The sequence below is a fragment of the Neodiprion fabricii genome, chromosome 2 (assembly GCF_021155785.1).
Source record: "Neodiprion fabricii isolate iyNeoFabr1 chromosome 2, iyNeoFabr1.1, whole genome shotgun sequence".
Classification (NCBI taxonomy): Eukaryota; Metazoa; Arthropoda; class Insecta; order Hymenoptera; family Diprionidae; genus Neodiprion; species Neodiprion fabricii.
Genome location: NC_060240.1, coordinates 37,768,515 through 37,783,250, shown reverse-complemented (window position 1 = coordinate 37,783,250; position 14,736 = coordinate 37,768,515). Strand labels below are relative to the sequence as shown.

General features: G+C 37.2%; 2 protein-coding genes across 9 annotated transcripts; one reads left to right on the top strand and one right to left on the bottom strand.

The window, feature by feature from the left end:
• The first annotated feature begins 42 nt into the window (after positions 1-42).
• On the top strand, positions 43-691 carry LOC124175982 (prefoldin subunit 1). Its single transcript, XM_046556712.1, has one exon. The coding sequence runs from the start codon at positions 146-148 to the stop codon at positions 524-526; it is 381 nt and encodes a 126-aa protein (XP_046412668.1). The 5' UTR covers positions 43-145; the 3' UTR covers positions 527-691.
• A 309-nt stretch (positions 692-1,000) lies between these two features.
• Positions 1,001-14,598, bottom strand: LOC124175971 (chromodomain-helicase-DNA-binding protein Mi-2 homolog). 8 transcript variants are annotated; one of them, XM_046556677.1, is made up of 25 exons: positions 14,418-14,598; positions 11,929-12,026; positions 11,622-11,744; positions 11,232-11,522; positions 10,836-11,129; positions 10,491-10,745; positions 9,471-9,633; positions 8,810-8,998; positions 8,520-8,709; positions 8,050-8,423; positions 7,799-7,968; positions 7,392-7,617; positions 6,852-7,315; positions 6,300-6,753; positions 5,864-6,181; positions 5,453-5,761; positions 5,094-5,362; positions 4,851-4,942; positions 4,532-4,721; positions 4,105-4,386; positions 3,714-3,998; positions 3,382-3,629; positions 3,000-3,285; positions 2,593-2,902; positions 1,001-2,479 (listed from the first exon to the last, which is right to left on the bottom strand). In XM_046556677.1, exons 1-25 carry the CDS (start codon positions 14,452-14,454, stop codon positions 2,475-2,477), a joined length of 5,922 nt encoding a protein of 1,973 aa, XP_046412633.1. In that variant the 5' UTR covers positions 14,455-14,598; the 3' UTR covers positions 1,001-2,474. The 8 variants fall into 8 exon arrangements, with proteins under 8 accessions (XP_046412633.1, XP_046412634.1, XP_046412637.1 ...); XM_046556678.1 differs by having other exon boundaries at positions 4,532-4,718; XM_046556681.1 differs by having other exon boundaries at positions 9,480-9,633.
• Between the last annotated feature and the right edge of the window lie 138 nt (positions 14,599-14,736).

Below are 14,736 nucleotides of genomic sequence, written 5' to 3'. Positions count from 1 at the left end.
CCCCGTGATCGTAGCATATATATATATATATATATTTCGAAGCCGTGATTACAGTCGATCCTGGGTTTTCGTTCTTTGCGGTGTACACTTTCCAGCGATTCTTGACATAACGTGAAGTTAGTAATTCGCAAGTAAAAACGAAAAAATGGCAAAAGCGCAAGACCAGGAGCTGAAAAAAGCGTTTTCCGAACTACAACAGAAGATAATTGATACGACACAGAAATTAAAGCTCGCAGACGTACAAATTGATTCGTTAAAACGAACAAAGCAGCATGCCGAGCTCACGGTTAAGGAGGTAACCTCACTTCCACCAAACACGAAAACCTACGAGAGTGTGGGTCGAATGTTCTTGCTAGACGACATCGCGAGCGTAAAAGAAGGGCTTGAGAAACGGATGAAAACGGCCGACGAGAAGATCAAAACTCTAGAAAACAATAAAGCGTTCTTGGAGCGTAGCTTAAAGGATAACGCAAATAACGTTAGAGAAATGGTCCAGCAACGACAAAGCAACGAATCCTCTGGTTGATTCAGCAGTTTCATATCTTTACTTGCTTTTACTCTTCTGTCGAAGTTGTACCCTTATTCAAGCAATATCGCATCTATCAGTTGTAACTCTAATTTAACATCATTATTATTTGTGTGCTTTCGATAAATGTAATCCATAAAATAAACCTATCATGTTTACATATTACCTTCATTCGTTTTACCTTACGTAGTTACTGGTTATTTAATAATGTAGGGACATTAGTTATTTGTCCTGGTGACAGTTACTGTTGTGCACATCCTTTGTAAGAATGAGTAAATCAGCTCTATGGTGCAATAATTGCTTATCCTATTTAGCCAGACTTCATCTCTCAAATTATACAAATTTAAAATTTCCGAACTTCAATTAAAATCTTATTTTCCTAGTGACCACATGTGCGAATGATCATTAAAATGTTCTTATAATTAATAAGACATGGGGTATAATTGATTTCAGCAAATCATTTTACAATTATCATTAATTTATTCCAGCGACAGGAATGTTACATACAACAGACTGTCTTCCTTACGGCTAATTTTTTTTTTTGTTTTTTCCTTTTTAAATTTAATCCACTTAGTTATCTTAAACTGATTCCGTGAACCTCAACATTTTTTCTTCATTTAAACTACACTTAAAAATCTACATGTGCCAAAACTTGGCGCTTCAACTGATTTATTGTATTTAAAAAAGAAATAATGTTATGAAACCTTTGTTTTTTCTTTCATTCTCCTTTTTTCCTCCTCAGAGTAAAAAAGATTGGAATTTTATAGATTGGCAATTTTTTAAAAATTTTCTCTAGTGTTAATCACTCTTCGTTTGTATGCAGTTATTCGTTAATTTCGTAATATTATATCACATATCATACTGGAATAACACAGGGAACAAGATTGGCCTTGCAATTGCTCACAATTATTTGTATTGCTGTTGAGTATTTCTAAATGGATACGAATTTGATGAAAATACAATAACAAAGCAATTAGTTAAAAATGATTAATTAACTCCAATCTGCAGATTTATTTCGAACTCCGAATGAAATAATCCAAATAAACCGAAAAAATCGAAGGTAAGATCTGAAATTTGTACATATATATAGATATATTTGACCAATTTAATATGTTCCAATTTAGAAAAAATGTAATAGTGCCGAATTACCATAGCAGATGAAGCTTAAAACAAGGACTTGTCAATACGGAATCAAGAATTTCCACTACTTTTCTCAACGATGAACGTCCCCTGCGTTACAGTAATGTGCTAGACAACAAGAGTTCTCTCAAGCATAGCGTTTCATGCCTTTCATATTTTAATGTAACACCGCTGTACAGCATATTCATGCGATTTGAATCAACAAACCATTATCAAACGTAGATTTGCTTGCATCAATATATCTGTAAATTGTATTGTTGTATCTGAGGGAAGTCGTTTGTTATGACATTTCGCAATAAATAAGATAAAAATTTGGATTCATTTGCATATAATGCAAAAACTACGATATTATTTGAAAGTAAACCTATGAATTTGTTGAAATCATGCATATTGAAATACATTGGCATGTGTATAAGTCATCTGGTGGTTTTAAACGTGGTATTTCATAAGTCGGTACGTTCCACTGAATTGGGCATAATGATGGTGAATTGCAAATAAAGTGAACATATACTTCCACTTTTGAATTTGTATGCAACTTATGTATGGATTGTACCAATTATCTTACGTCATTAAAAACATGATCCATAGTTAATGTTTGACGTTAAATGTACATACAATAAATACAGGGGGTGTGAATTTATTATTAAGTATTAGGTTAAGTGCTTAGATCTTAACTTAGCTAATGAAAATTTAGCTAAAAGTTGTGATTTACGAAAAATATGATTACAACGCAAATGATTTAGTCGGGAATTTTGTCCACATCTTATAAGATGTATTGGATTGAGCCACCATCAATTGGGCTAAGTGTTCAAGCTGAAAAACAGTAAACTTATTCAATAAAAGAACTGACTTGGGAGCCGCAAATCTGTTTAAAAAAATCTAGTACATATGAGTTACAAGCAAAATAGTACAACATTAGTTTATACCTGTAAAACCTTGAGGCGGTTGTCCAGGAACCGAATACTGTGGCCTAAAGTTTCCAAAATTTGCTGCACCTGCAAATGTAGCAGGTAGTTGCCCACCTGAAAAGCCGGCAGGGAACTGTTGAGCTAAAAGAGCTGCTTGACCTGACTGGTTACTGTTTCCACCTGGTGCAGTTGCAGCAAGTCGACTCAAGATAGATCTTTCCGACATTTGGAGCCGCTGTGCAACCGGAGGAATTCTTGCCAATGTTGCCGGCAAACGGCTCACGTCAGATTTCATGTCTGACAAAAGTTCTTCGAGCTGGTTTAATACCTATAACGAAATAACGAGTGTTAATGTCGCAGAAAAACAATTAATTATGGTATATATTAGAATGAAGAATCGTACAATATTTTAAACAATAAAGTACCTTGTGTAGAACAGCGTTGGCTGGCTTGTTGCCAGCCAGACTCTCCTTGCTTAAATGTTGGTGCGATTCAGCAAGACATTCAACCTCAGCAAAGCGTGCATTGAGACTCATTGCAGGATGGTTGGGATCTTGTGTCAAATTCAAGTAAGCCGCTCTTCTGAGCTGCTCTTCTATCACAAGAGCTTGTTCTAACAGCTTAAAACGCCGTGCTAAAAATTTATTCTTTATTTCCAAGAAATTGCCCTTACCAACATCCATCTTGAATGGTTCATTGATAATAGCAAACCTAGATAATAACGAATTAAAGTTTAATACTCAAATTTCGCTGACATTTGAAAAACCTTGAAATAAAAAGAAAAAACGTTTAGAGCTGTAAATATACCTGATATCATTCTGAATATCTTGCCAGCGGCCATAACCGTGGGTTACAATACCAGCAAGTAACCAGTAATCGTGTCGACGATGCCAGATTTCGTATTCACGTCCTGGAACTGCAGCTTTTTCTTCATTCAACCACAAAGTATGTAATTCGGTAAAGCCACCATCAGCAATATTAAACATGAATTTGCGCTTTGGTTTTGTTGTTTCCGAATCCGAATCCTTCGTTTCTTTCTCTTTACTATCCTTGTCCTGCAGAGAAAGAATAAATCGGAAGTCAGCTTGAGAATTTCGGAACGAAGGTTTGATACACACCAAAGTTTTGGTGGAACATACCTCTTTTTTGTCTGCCTCTTCGTCATCATCTTTGACAATTACCACATCTTCTTCAGATTCAGGTTTCGGTTTGACTTCAGAATATTCAGACTTTTCGTCAAGTTTGGGTGCCGGTTTTTCCTCTAATCTAACTTCTGTCTTTTCTTTAGCTTTGTCGGATTTTTCGACTTCTCCGTCCTCTGTTTTAACCTCCTCTTTCTCTTTATCCTTTTCTTTATCTTTGTTGAGCTCATCATCTTCCTTAATCTCTTTTGGCTCTTCTTTTATTTCCTGCGCATCCGTGGTCTGCAGACACAGAAAAGAACTTTGTTGTATCTTCGATGTTAATAATTTTACATACGCAATTTTCATATGCAAGCCGCGTAACGTGACACGGACACAATTTCCTTACCTCTTTATCTTTATCCTTGGTATCCTCCTTTGGATCTTTAGACTCAAGCGCATCCGTAGTAGGTTTAACAACAGGATCAATAGAAGTATTCACGGGTGTTGGTGTAGCAGCAGGACTGGGACTGGGGGCATTCGATGTAGCTGGCGTCGCGCTAGTACTACTCGTACCAGTGGCTCCGCTATCTCCAGCTCCTTCTGCTTTTACAGGTTCAACAGGCTCAACAGGCTTACGAATCATCTCTGGCATTGAATAATAACCATTGATGTGCTCAAATTCCTGAACCTATGGTAACAATAGTAGTTGTATAATCATTCGTAATGACGTTGTTATGTCAACTATTGGAAAGTAAATTATCAATGACAGCTTATCTATGGTTGCTCAAAGCGATACATATAGTGTCTCAATCACCTATTCAAAAACGACCAACCTTTTTTCGGATTAGTGACATAACACCGATCCTAGTTAAAACATGTTGTCGGCTGAGTCCTTCCCTTGGAACTCCATCTGCAAAAGTTTCTGCATTGTCAGCACCAGGTTCGCACAGATGTCGCATAAATAATGAGACGTATGCTTTGAAGTTCTTCTCGGATTTGCCCCGCAGGTCTCGCACCAACCTACAGATAAATGCAGTGCCGACTACAATTCTAGCTCTCGATTTATGAATTTGTCAAGAATGTAATAGATTATATCACTGTTATTTATGTACATAAGTCATTATGAAGTAAAGTTTTAGTCGTGCAACTAACCACTGCGAGTTGAAGGCATCCTGTGGTGGCATCCCATACCTCATAATTGCATTCAGGAATGCTTTACGTTGTCTGGCATTAAAACCAAGAACCTAAAATAAACAAAAGTTTCACCCCCTTAAAATAATTTCATGTGAACTTAAACTTCTGAAATCACCAGATACATCAATCATACAATAAAACCAAATTATAAATTTTGAAACTCAATCTCAAGTTGATGACAGATTATCTAGCAAAACAAACCTCAATGTTCCCATTCACTCGTGCCAAAAGCGGTGGCAAAGGTCGATCTTTCTCGTCGCGTCTCTCCAAGCGGCGCCTACTTCTACGTGACAAAAGATCTCCATCACCTTTTTCATCGAAATCATCATCCTCCTTGTCATCATCACTAGGAGCACTAAAGTCGCTATTATAATCTGATAAATTCTCCTGCCATGGTTGGTCATCTCTTGTACCTTGATCACCAGTAACTCCACCATCATTGTAATTTACTTGTTTTCTCACTCGCTTGCCTAGAGTGGAATGATGTAAGGACATTAATGAAAATCTTGAAAATCCGTGGCCGCGATCAGAAATACGAATATATTATCTGAACATTATACCTTTGCCAAGTGTCCTTGCAATGTCTTCTTGCTGTTGCTCATAGTGGTGTCTTAGCAATTTAATCCAATAAGCTGGATCAGTGTTCTCAGCTTCTTGTTTGATAATTTCAGTGTCAGCCTCTTCCTCGATTTCACCTTCCTTGGTTACATATGACGCAACCTTGAAAGAGCTCAAATACTCGTTTGCCCAGTTCTCTTTCTGCTCAATTCCTTCTTTACTCCTATCCAACAACTCAGCGACAGCTTTGTCATCATAATGAATAGCCTCATCTTCCTTACCTTCTTCTTCTTTGAACAACTCCTCCGTACCTAAATATAAACGAAGGATGACCATCAAGCTCTAAGAAGTATCTTAGACTTTTCACTTTACATTGTACAAAATAAGTAAAACGACATATCAATCTTACTTACCAAACCGTAGAATATCATCCAATTCTTGTTTACTAAAATTGGCACCCTTGCCGCCCATGCCAGGTCGCACAACCAAATGAGTGAGCATCATTTTACGTTTAGCTACTTGTGTAACTCTTTCTTCAACAGAATTACGGGTCACAAATCTGTATATCATCACTTTATTCGCCTGACCAATTCTATGGGCTCTGCTGAATGCTTGAATATCGTTATGCGGATTCCAATCTGAATCGTAGATTATCACAGTATCAGCTGTGGCTAAATTTATACCAAGACCACCAGCTCGTGTGGATAACAGAAATACAAATTGTTGTGCCCCTAGAGAAACGAAAATACGATAACATTGAACAATTGTAATAATGCTCGAAAATAACGTAAATCTTAATTTAAAACAGTGATAACTAAAGTTAATGTATGAAAAACCTAAATGAATTACCCGGCGCGTTGAACCTGTCGATGGCTTCTTGTCTCTGAGTTCCTGTAATGTTTCCATCAATCCTTTCATATTTGTAGCCTTCTCCCTCTAAATAGTCTTCAAGAATATCTAACATTTTTGTCATCTGAGAGAAAATCAGTACTCTGTGTCCACCATCTCTCAATCTTTTAAGCATTTTACTTAGCAAAACAAGTTTTCCAGCAGCTTTGATCAAGGCTGATGATTCATAATTGCCATTTGGACCAGTTGGGGCCTCTTGAGATGCGGCAGGAAATAGGTAAGGATGATTACAGCACTTTTTCAGATCCATCATGATATTTAACAAAGAAACTTGTTGTCCTCCGCCCTTAGGATTCAACGCTTCGAAATTTCGTGTTAAGATATATTTGTAATACTTCTTTTGCATTGGTGATAATTCAACACGGACAATGAACTCCGATTTGCTTGGCATATTCTGAAAAAGTCATTTCATTGAAGGTATAATATTACAAGATTATGCAGACTCATACATAATTATTTTTTACTTTGCTAGCCATGTAAAGATAAACTGACCTTAAGGACATCAGCTTTCAATCTTCGAAGCATGTGCGGGCCAAGCATCTCATGTAACCTCTTGACCTGTTCCTCTTTAGATATGTCCGCAAATTCATTTTGAAAGGCAGCTAAGTCATTGAATTTATCTCGGCATAAGAAGTTTAGTAAATGAAACAGTTCTTCCAAATTATTTTGTAATGGGGTTCCAGTCAGTAGCAGTTTGTAGGCAATGTTGTAAGATGCTAGTAATCTGAAGAACTTCGATTGATTAGACTTTAATCTGTGAGCTTCGTCTACCACTAAGACTGCCCAATCGATAGATCCAAGACAAGCTGAATCAATGGAGATTAGTTCATAGCTGGTCAGTAAGACGTTGAACTTTATTTGTGAACTGCGAATTTTTGAAGCTCGGCCACCACGCACAGCTCCTTCTTCAAATGACAATTCGTTTTCACGTATGACAATTCGACTGTCCTTGTCACCTAAAATGAATTGTAAATTTTTAATCAAGCAATTCACTATGAAAATTTTGGGACCATTCGAAACAATAATACTCACCAACATAAGTAACGCAATAAAAGTCTGGTGCCCATGTTTCAAATTCACGCTCCCAATTTATAATGGTGGACAATGGGACTGACACAAGAAACGGCCCCTTACAGTGCCCTTCTTTGTAAAGTGAATATAAAAATGTGATAGTTTGAATTGTTTTTCCCAGACCCATTTCATCAGCCAATATGGTGTCTATTCCTTGGCCCCAAGAATACCTCAACCAATTCAAACCCTAAAAATATTAAAATGCATTTAATCAAATACCTCAATTCCCATACCTACCAAATAAGAGAGTAAAAAGTAAACAGTGAAATGATAACAATCTTGGTAGTCTGGAGATTCTTGAAGAAATGATCTAATTTTCTTTTTTGTCTACTAATTAGCTCCGGTGATTGAAGTCGTATAATACACACCTCTAATTGATAAGGATGTAACTGCATTCCAGTTATATCCAAGTAATCGGGTTGTCGCTCGTATTTCTTTTTCAAGTCAGTTGTCGGCTTTTCTGGTGGAGGAGTATATCTTTTGGGTGTTCTCTCTTCATCATCAATTATCTCTCGAGTTTTAGACCTTTTGCCTTTGCCTGATTAGGGAGTAAAATAAAACAGGCATTAAAATAATGATTTGAAGCTAATGTCTCAGCTGGAAGTATTAATAATCTCACCTTTTTTGCCTTTGCGAGAACTACTTCCATCACAGCAATTCGCAGCCCTCAAATCAAGGTAATATTCAACAGCCTGCTTCAAACCTGGAATATCGGCATGCTCGTCTTCCCAAGTAGCTTGGTCATAGCCAAGATCTCGCCATTTTACTAGGTAAGTTGCTCTGCCATCTCGTTGCACTCTGTGGTTAATCACTCGATGAACTACTAGCCACTCTGGCCTTACACCATATCGATAGAATCGCTCCTCTAGGTTATATTCATCTCTGTTAGTAGCTCCGTCTTGTTGCTGCAACCGTTTTACACGAGAATCCCCTTCATCAAGTGGCTCTTCCAATTTTGGTGGTTCGTCCATGTCATATTTACGTGTATAATTTCTGTAAACGCATTGTAAGGATTAGGAAAATTTATAATAATGAATTCACATTTTATGGGTTGATCGATAGATCAGTACGCTGCTTTGCTTTCAATACCTAAACATGAGTGGATGGAAAACGTCCAATTGTAATTCTGTGATCCAGTCACAGTGCCAATGGGACATATCAGCCCATTTTACGAAGAACTCTCGCATTTTACGTTGTTTGGGAGCGGCTTTACTCGTGGAAGGTTCTTCTGAGGGTGTTTCAGGGCACTCTGACCATCTCCAAGTTAGGATTTTAGCCACTGTAATAAAGAATACAATATAGTTGACATTTTCTTTTTCTATTTCTTGATATCAGTGACCTGTGCCCGAAAAGTTTCAACACATCCGATTTTAAAATACCTTTTCCGTGGACTGGTGGGCAGGAACATCTAGGACACTTCCAATCGCCATCTGGTATTTCTGAAAGGGGTGGATTCAGACAATGTGTATGGTATGCACTAGTGCAGCTGTCACAGCATAAGAGTTCACCACCATCCTTGCACACTCTGCAAAACTCCATGTGTTCGTCATCGTCATCAGCTGCACCTCCTTAGACATGAAATACTTAGATTAGACAACGAAACAGATGAATTTTCAATATATGTAAATAGCCAGATGAAATGTGCAAGCTGGATAAAATAACAAAAGTTAATTTCAACAATATTTAGTTTCTAGGAACTACAGAGCCTTCCAAAGCAGCACATTTCAAGATATTATCAAATACAAGGCATAAAAGTATGCCTAATGTCCATCTGAAAGATAGTTTTTCTGACTTACATCCGATATTTTACAAGTTATCTTGCAGGTGCACATTAGGTATACTTTTAGGTGATGTATATGATGACATATAGAAATGTGCTTCTTGAATTATAACATTATGATTATAACTCCTTAATATTATATGATCGAAGAAAATCAAGTTTTCAATACAAGCAAATTATTACTAACTGGTGTAGCATTGTTATAAACTCACACCTAAAAACGGGAGGGGACGCGGGGGGTAGGGAATTAAAGGAGGTACCTGTAATACCTTCGCCTTCGCAGTGAGGGCAGCTCCACTTGCCCTCAGGAGTCTCTTCCAATTCTGGCTCGAGGCATACCAAATGATACGCTCTGGGACAGGTATCGCACAATATGATTTCACCACCTTGCTGACAGACCTCACAGTAATCTTGGTGGTCAGTCTGTATGAAAGAAAACAATTCCAAGGTTATTACACTCTTAACTTCGTCGATAATAACCAATGCTCTGATAGTGGCATCAGAACAACGGTTACTGGTAATAGAAAATAATCTGAAATGTAGAGTATATAGAATAATAAGTATAAAGAGCAAAGAAAAGAATATAATACAGTTCACCAGATAGTAAGTGAATTCATACAATTATATTCCATATTTCAGATGGTTTGCATCGTAAAATTTGGATTTGGGTTTTTGAAATGCTTACTTTTAGACATTGGAAGTTTTCAATTTCTGCATTTATGATGACTTGGTTGATACAATAAACTAAATTGCACTATCAAAATAAATTTTTTTTATGCTAACGGATTAACTAACCCATCGTACAATACTACTAAGGCAGAGTCAAGCAACAAAGCAAATGCGTTCGTTGATATTTCGCTGAACTTTGAAACCATTTCAAATGCAAACCTCTATAAGTTTTTTCTTCTCGCGTGGTCTACAGTTAATTACCAGGTTGTAATATAACGATAATTTTTATATACTTCCGATATACATCGACTTTTTTAATCAACATGTTCAACGTCACAGGAATCTGAACAATTCGACAAACAATCACAACGAACTGAATAGATATTTCGAAATGAAGAAATACAATGAAAACAAATTCTGAGAGTTACTATTACTATACAAAAGTAAAATATAGGATGCGTTGAATGGATTGAGCATGAATGACTGACATGACTTAGAACTGAATTTCGTCAAGTTTGGTAGTAGCGAATAACTCAGTGTCTGATGATGATGATGTTAAAGCGCGATTGAAACTGCAATGAACGCATACGCCATCTGAAGCTTGACACTACCTGGAGACTTTCCTCGCCATCAGGAAATTTAGATGTAGTCTTCGTCTTTTTCTTCTTTTTAGTTTTGTTGCCGATCTTAGTTTTAGCTTTTCTTCTAATCGGTGGGTCTACTGGGACAGCCTCCGGACCACTCTCTTCGGGCCCCTTACTTCTGCCATCTGCTCCAGGAGGCTCTTCTGCATCAGCGAGCATCTGCTCAAACTCCATATCCGAATCTCTGTCCGACCCGATGCCACTACCTTCTGCCTCTTCATCCTGAAACCCACATTTGTTGCAACGTTTTCGTGCCAAGTGGAGGTGGCAAAAAATTATATATAAAATTATAACTGTAAGTAGATGCCTCACCGAGCTGCCGCGCTTGCGTTTTCCTAACTTAATTTTGAGAGTAGGAACTTTGGAAGCCTTCTTTCCCTTCTTCGCGCGAGAACCCCTAGATTTTCTTCTCCGATCACTGTCATCATCTTCATCTTCATCATCATCAACATCTTGAATCAGTGTCCCACGATTAACTCTAGAGCTTCTGCTGTCATCGTCAATGTTACTAGGTGGAGCATCGGCGTCTGGTTGAGTGTTGGGATTCAATTCAGAAAAGTCTCGCCATTTTGCAGCTACTAACATCATCAGCTTAGACATAGGCACCTGAATGTAATTGACAATAATTAAAATGGCATCTAATGTCTCAAAACATCCCATTTTGAAAGTATTATGCATTCTGGGAAGTAATTGTGAGGCAGAAAGTACCTTGGGGTTTTCTTTGGCTAAGAGAGGCCGGACATGTTGTTGGAAAAGCTTATAAGTCGTAAGATTCTGAAAATCGGCTTCAGAATAATCTATCTGTACATCAGTGAGTCCAAATGTACTACAGACTTCTTCTATCGTTGGCATTCCAGTGTTGGGCTCTTGAGGTTGTACTGCCGATGTATTGTGTCCTGACGATTTTCGCGAAGATGATTTTCGACTCTTACGATTCCCAGCATAGTCACTGTCGTCTCCTGCAGCTTCTGTAGGTTCAGCTCCAGCAAAATCACTTTCCTGAAGCAGTATAAAAAAACTTGATAAGTGAGCTCTCTTGATGCTTCATGACCAGAACTGTTGATCTAGCATCATTTTTTATCATACTGAAATACTTACGTCTCCGGAGTCAGATTTTTTCTTCTTCTTCTTTTTTTTCCCTTTCTTATCTTCACTACGAGCTTTTCGCTTCTTTCCTTTTTTCTTTTTTCGTTCTTCTGGTTCGTAATCATCATCTTCCTCCTAAGCAAATGTAAGATGTGTAAAAGATAGTTACTTCAATCAGATCACAAAATTTTGACTATCAATTTGTAACAACATACTAGACATTTGGTCGAATATTTATCAATTTTCGAAATAAAACAAAATAGTCAATGCTTGTTAAGTTATAATATTAATTGTAAAATTTAATTAGAATATATATTACCAGTCTCTGAGACTCTTCAGCATCAGATGAACCCTCGGCAACTGGTTGGCCAGTATTTGGTATAGCAACTCCAGCTTCGTCTGCTTCTTCCTCTCCTATAAGAAAAAAAAAGTCAATTGTCTAAATATACGGATAATTTATATATGTGCTATATTGCTGAATAATCTGAGATATTCATCAAAGCTTCAGTTGATATAGATCAATTAAACTAATTATATATATTTGTGATGAAATGAAACATGACACAGGTTCCTGTACAACAAGCTATCTACAGGCAGACTCATACATATAATCTCATCAAGGTTGCCACCTTAGTATGATATTGGGCCAGAGATAGATGCGGTGAGGGTGAAGAGAAGGGAGCATTATAGGCGGGGGGGGGGGGGGGGGGGGACCTGGAATTCATCGTTTCAACAGCCAATCTAATTAACTTGGGAGATTTTAATTTTTTCATGCTATAGCTTAGAATTTATTGTTAAATATTGCGAATGACACTTGACATTTTAATGCCTCAAGAAATCAATAATAAGAACCGTTTCATTGGTAATAAGAGCTGGATAAAAATAGCCTTTATACAGAGTAATCATACATATTGTATTTCGTTTCGAATAAAATATTAAATTTGAAAAAAAATTAACATTAATGGGAATACTGATCATTGCGAATACAAGTAGAAATTACGATGAATCTTTGCATTATTTAGGTACATGTATGCATGATCGACGAATGGAATCGCGCGTACGTATTATATGCATACGGATATATATACATCTACATCGACTGCGTTGATCTTGTTTACATTGCCGGCAATTGATGCTTTCTAGGTAATATTTACCAGTGAGAAATGATATATTGTAAAAATTTGACGTTGCTAGCAGTGTTTTGGGAAGTTTTATCATTGCAAGTGAAAACAACTGGCGACGGAAAAAATATATTGGCATTATCTACAGTTGCGAATGCTTTGTTACACACACTTGCGACCGCCATTTTGTATTAAGGGCAAATACTCCGGTAGATCTCTTAACCCCTACTTAAAATACCTAACATTCGTTTGGACAGCATTTCAGTTTATATACGAGTTGATGGCCATATTACTGGGCTTGATCTAATATTGAAGTAAAATGAACAAGAGTCGCATGTAAATCAGATTCAATAGGTAGAATTTACTTCGCAAATCGAATACGTTGTAAAATGACGTGCACATTTGTTTCACGAGGAAAACTTACCCGATGCGAAATACTTGAAGAATTTTGTATACCTGTGCGACCTTTTCTCAATTATTTCTGTACAACCGACTAAATCCTCTTTATTACAATTACTCAGGTAGTTCAGGCATGAACGTATAAAAACTGCAGCCGACTTGTCGTGGGCCGAGTGATTACACGACGCGAATGTTCGTATAATACTGAATTTTAGGAACGTTTACGTACGAATTAATAATAATATTACTGGATTGATCTAATATTGATGTAAGATTAACATGAAACGCACATAAATCAAATTCAATTGGTGCAATGTACTTGGCAAATCGAACACATTGTAAAATGACGTGCAGATTTGTTTCACGAAGCAAACTTACCCGATAGGAAATATATGGAAAATTTTGTATATCTGAGCGAGCTTTTCACAATTATGCCTTTACAACTAACTATTTCCTAATTCTTAATAACTTATTACAGTTACTCGGGTAGTTGAGGTATGTACGAAAGCTACAGCCAACCAACCCGTGGTCGGCTGTGTGGTTATATGACGCCGATATCCGTATAATACTGGATTCTAGGAACTCGCGTGTTTACAAAATTACATTCGAATTCTACTGTAACTCAATACCTCGGTGTGGCAAATCCGATTGTCATTAAGTGCGATTAAAATAAGACCCACAAGTGTTAGCCTGTTGACACTCAATGAAAAACATTTGGAAATATATTTACAATAACGTTAACCTGTACAAATTTACGAAGATCGGTAGATGATTCAACCGTGTGATAAATGTGAAAGCAATATTATTCACGCAATGCATAAATATAAGTACCATATTCATATTTCGATTTACATATATTTTGCAGTGCGAAATGTAAACTTTGTATCGAAACAGAACATCGATGATATCTGCAAAGGTTGGTAATCAGAGAAATATTTATCTGGCATATTGGGAGACAACTAAGAATTAATAGGTACGTTGATATTAACGTTGAAAATGCAAAAATAATCGAGCTATTATTGAAGAATTTGGACAATTGAAAATTTGGAAGGTTAGCTCGATACTTTTCGAATATAATTATTTTGGTAATAATGTAGGTGAATTTTGATACGAAAAATTGTACCCAGTCGTTATTTGTCCGGTAAAAACATGTGCGAGCTGATTTAGCTCTGAATAAAGTTAAAAATCACGTAAGACAAGTTGACATGGCAGCCATCATATGAAAAGCGCGCGTCCTGCGTGCCTGTGTATAACATTCCGGCAAACTTAACCATTATTCGACACTTACCGGCAAAGGTTTCGTCCACTTCCTCCTCTGAGGCCATTTTCGTATGTTAATTAACTATTTGAACACTGATCACTCACTGAGAGCGCGAATAATATGCAAAAATTCGCGAAAATGCGACATAAACGCGTAGATCCGTGCTCGGCGTGCGATCACTTCTCTTTCGGTGCTCGCCGCTTCGCCTCCAGTCTTGGCAACTTTACGGTTCATCCCCTCCACTTTTACTATTTTTACCCCCACCACTTTTAATTTTTCGGAAAGGAACCCCTCCCCCCCCCGCCGACCAACTTTTGACTTGCATAGTAACAATGCGTCGAATTGT

Coding starts and splice junctions, on each gene's coding strand:
- LOC124175982 (XM_046556712.1), top strand. CDS start 146: ATGGCAAAAGCGCAAGACCAGGAGCTGAAAAAAGCGTTTTCCGAACTA.
- LOC124175971 (XM_046556677.1), bottom strand. CDS start 14,454: ATGGCCTCAGAGGAGGAAGTGGACGAAACCTTTGCCG. Junction 7,969..8,049: donor TTCTCGCAAAGGCAAAAAAG/GTGAGATTATTA, acceptor CTCCCTAATCAG/GCAAAGGCAAAAGGTCTAAA. Junction 4,387..4,531: donor TGTCACTAATCCGAAAAAAG/GTTGGTCGTTTT, acceptor TTGTTACCATAG/GTTCAGGAATTTGAGCACAT.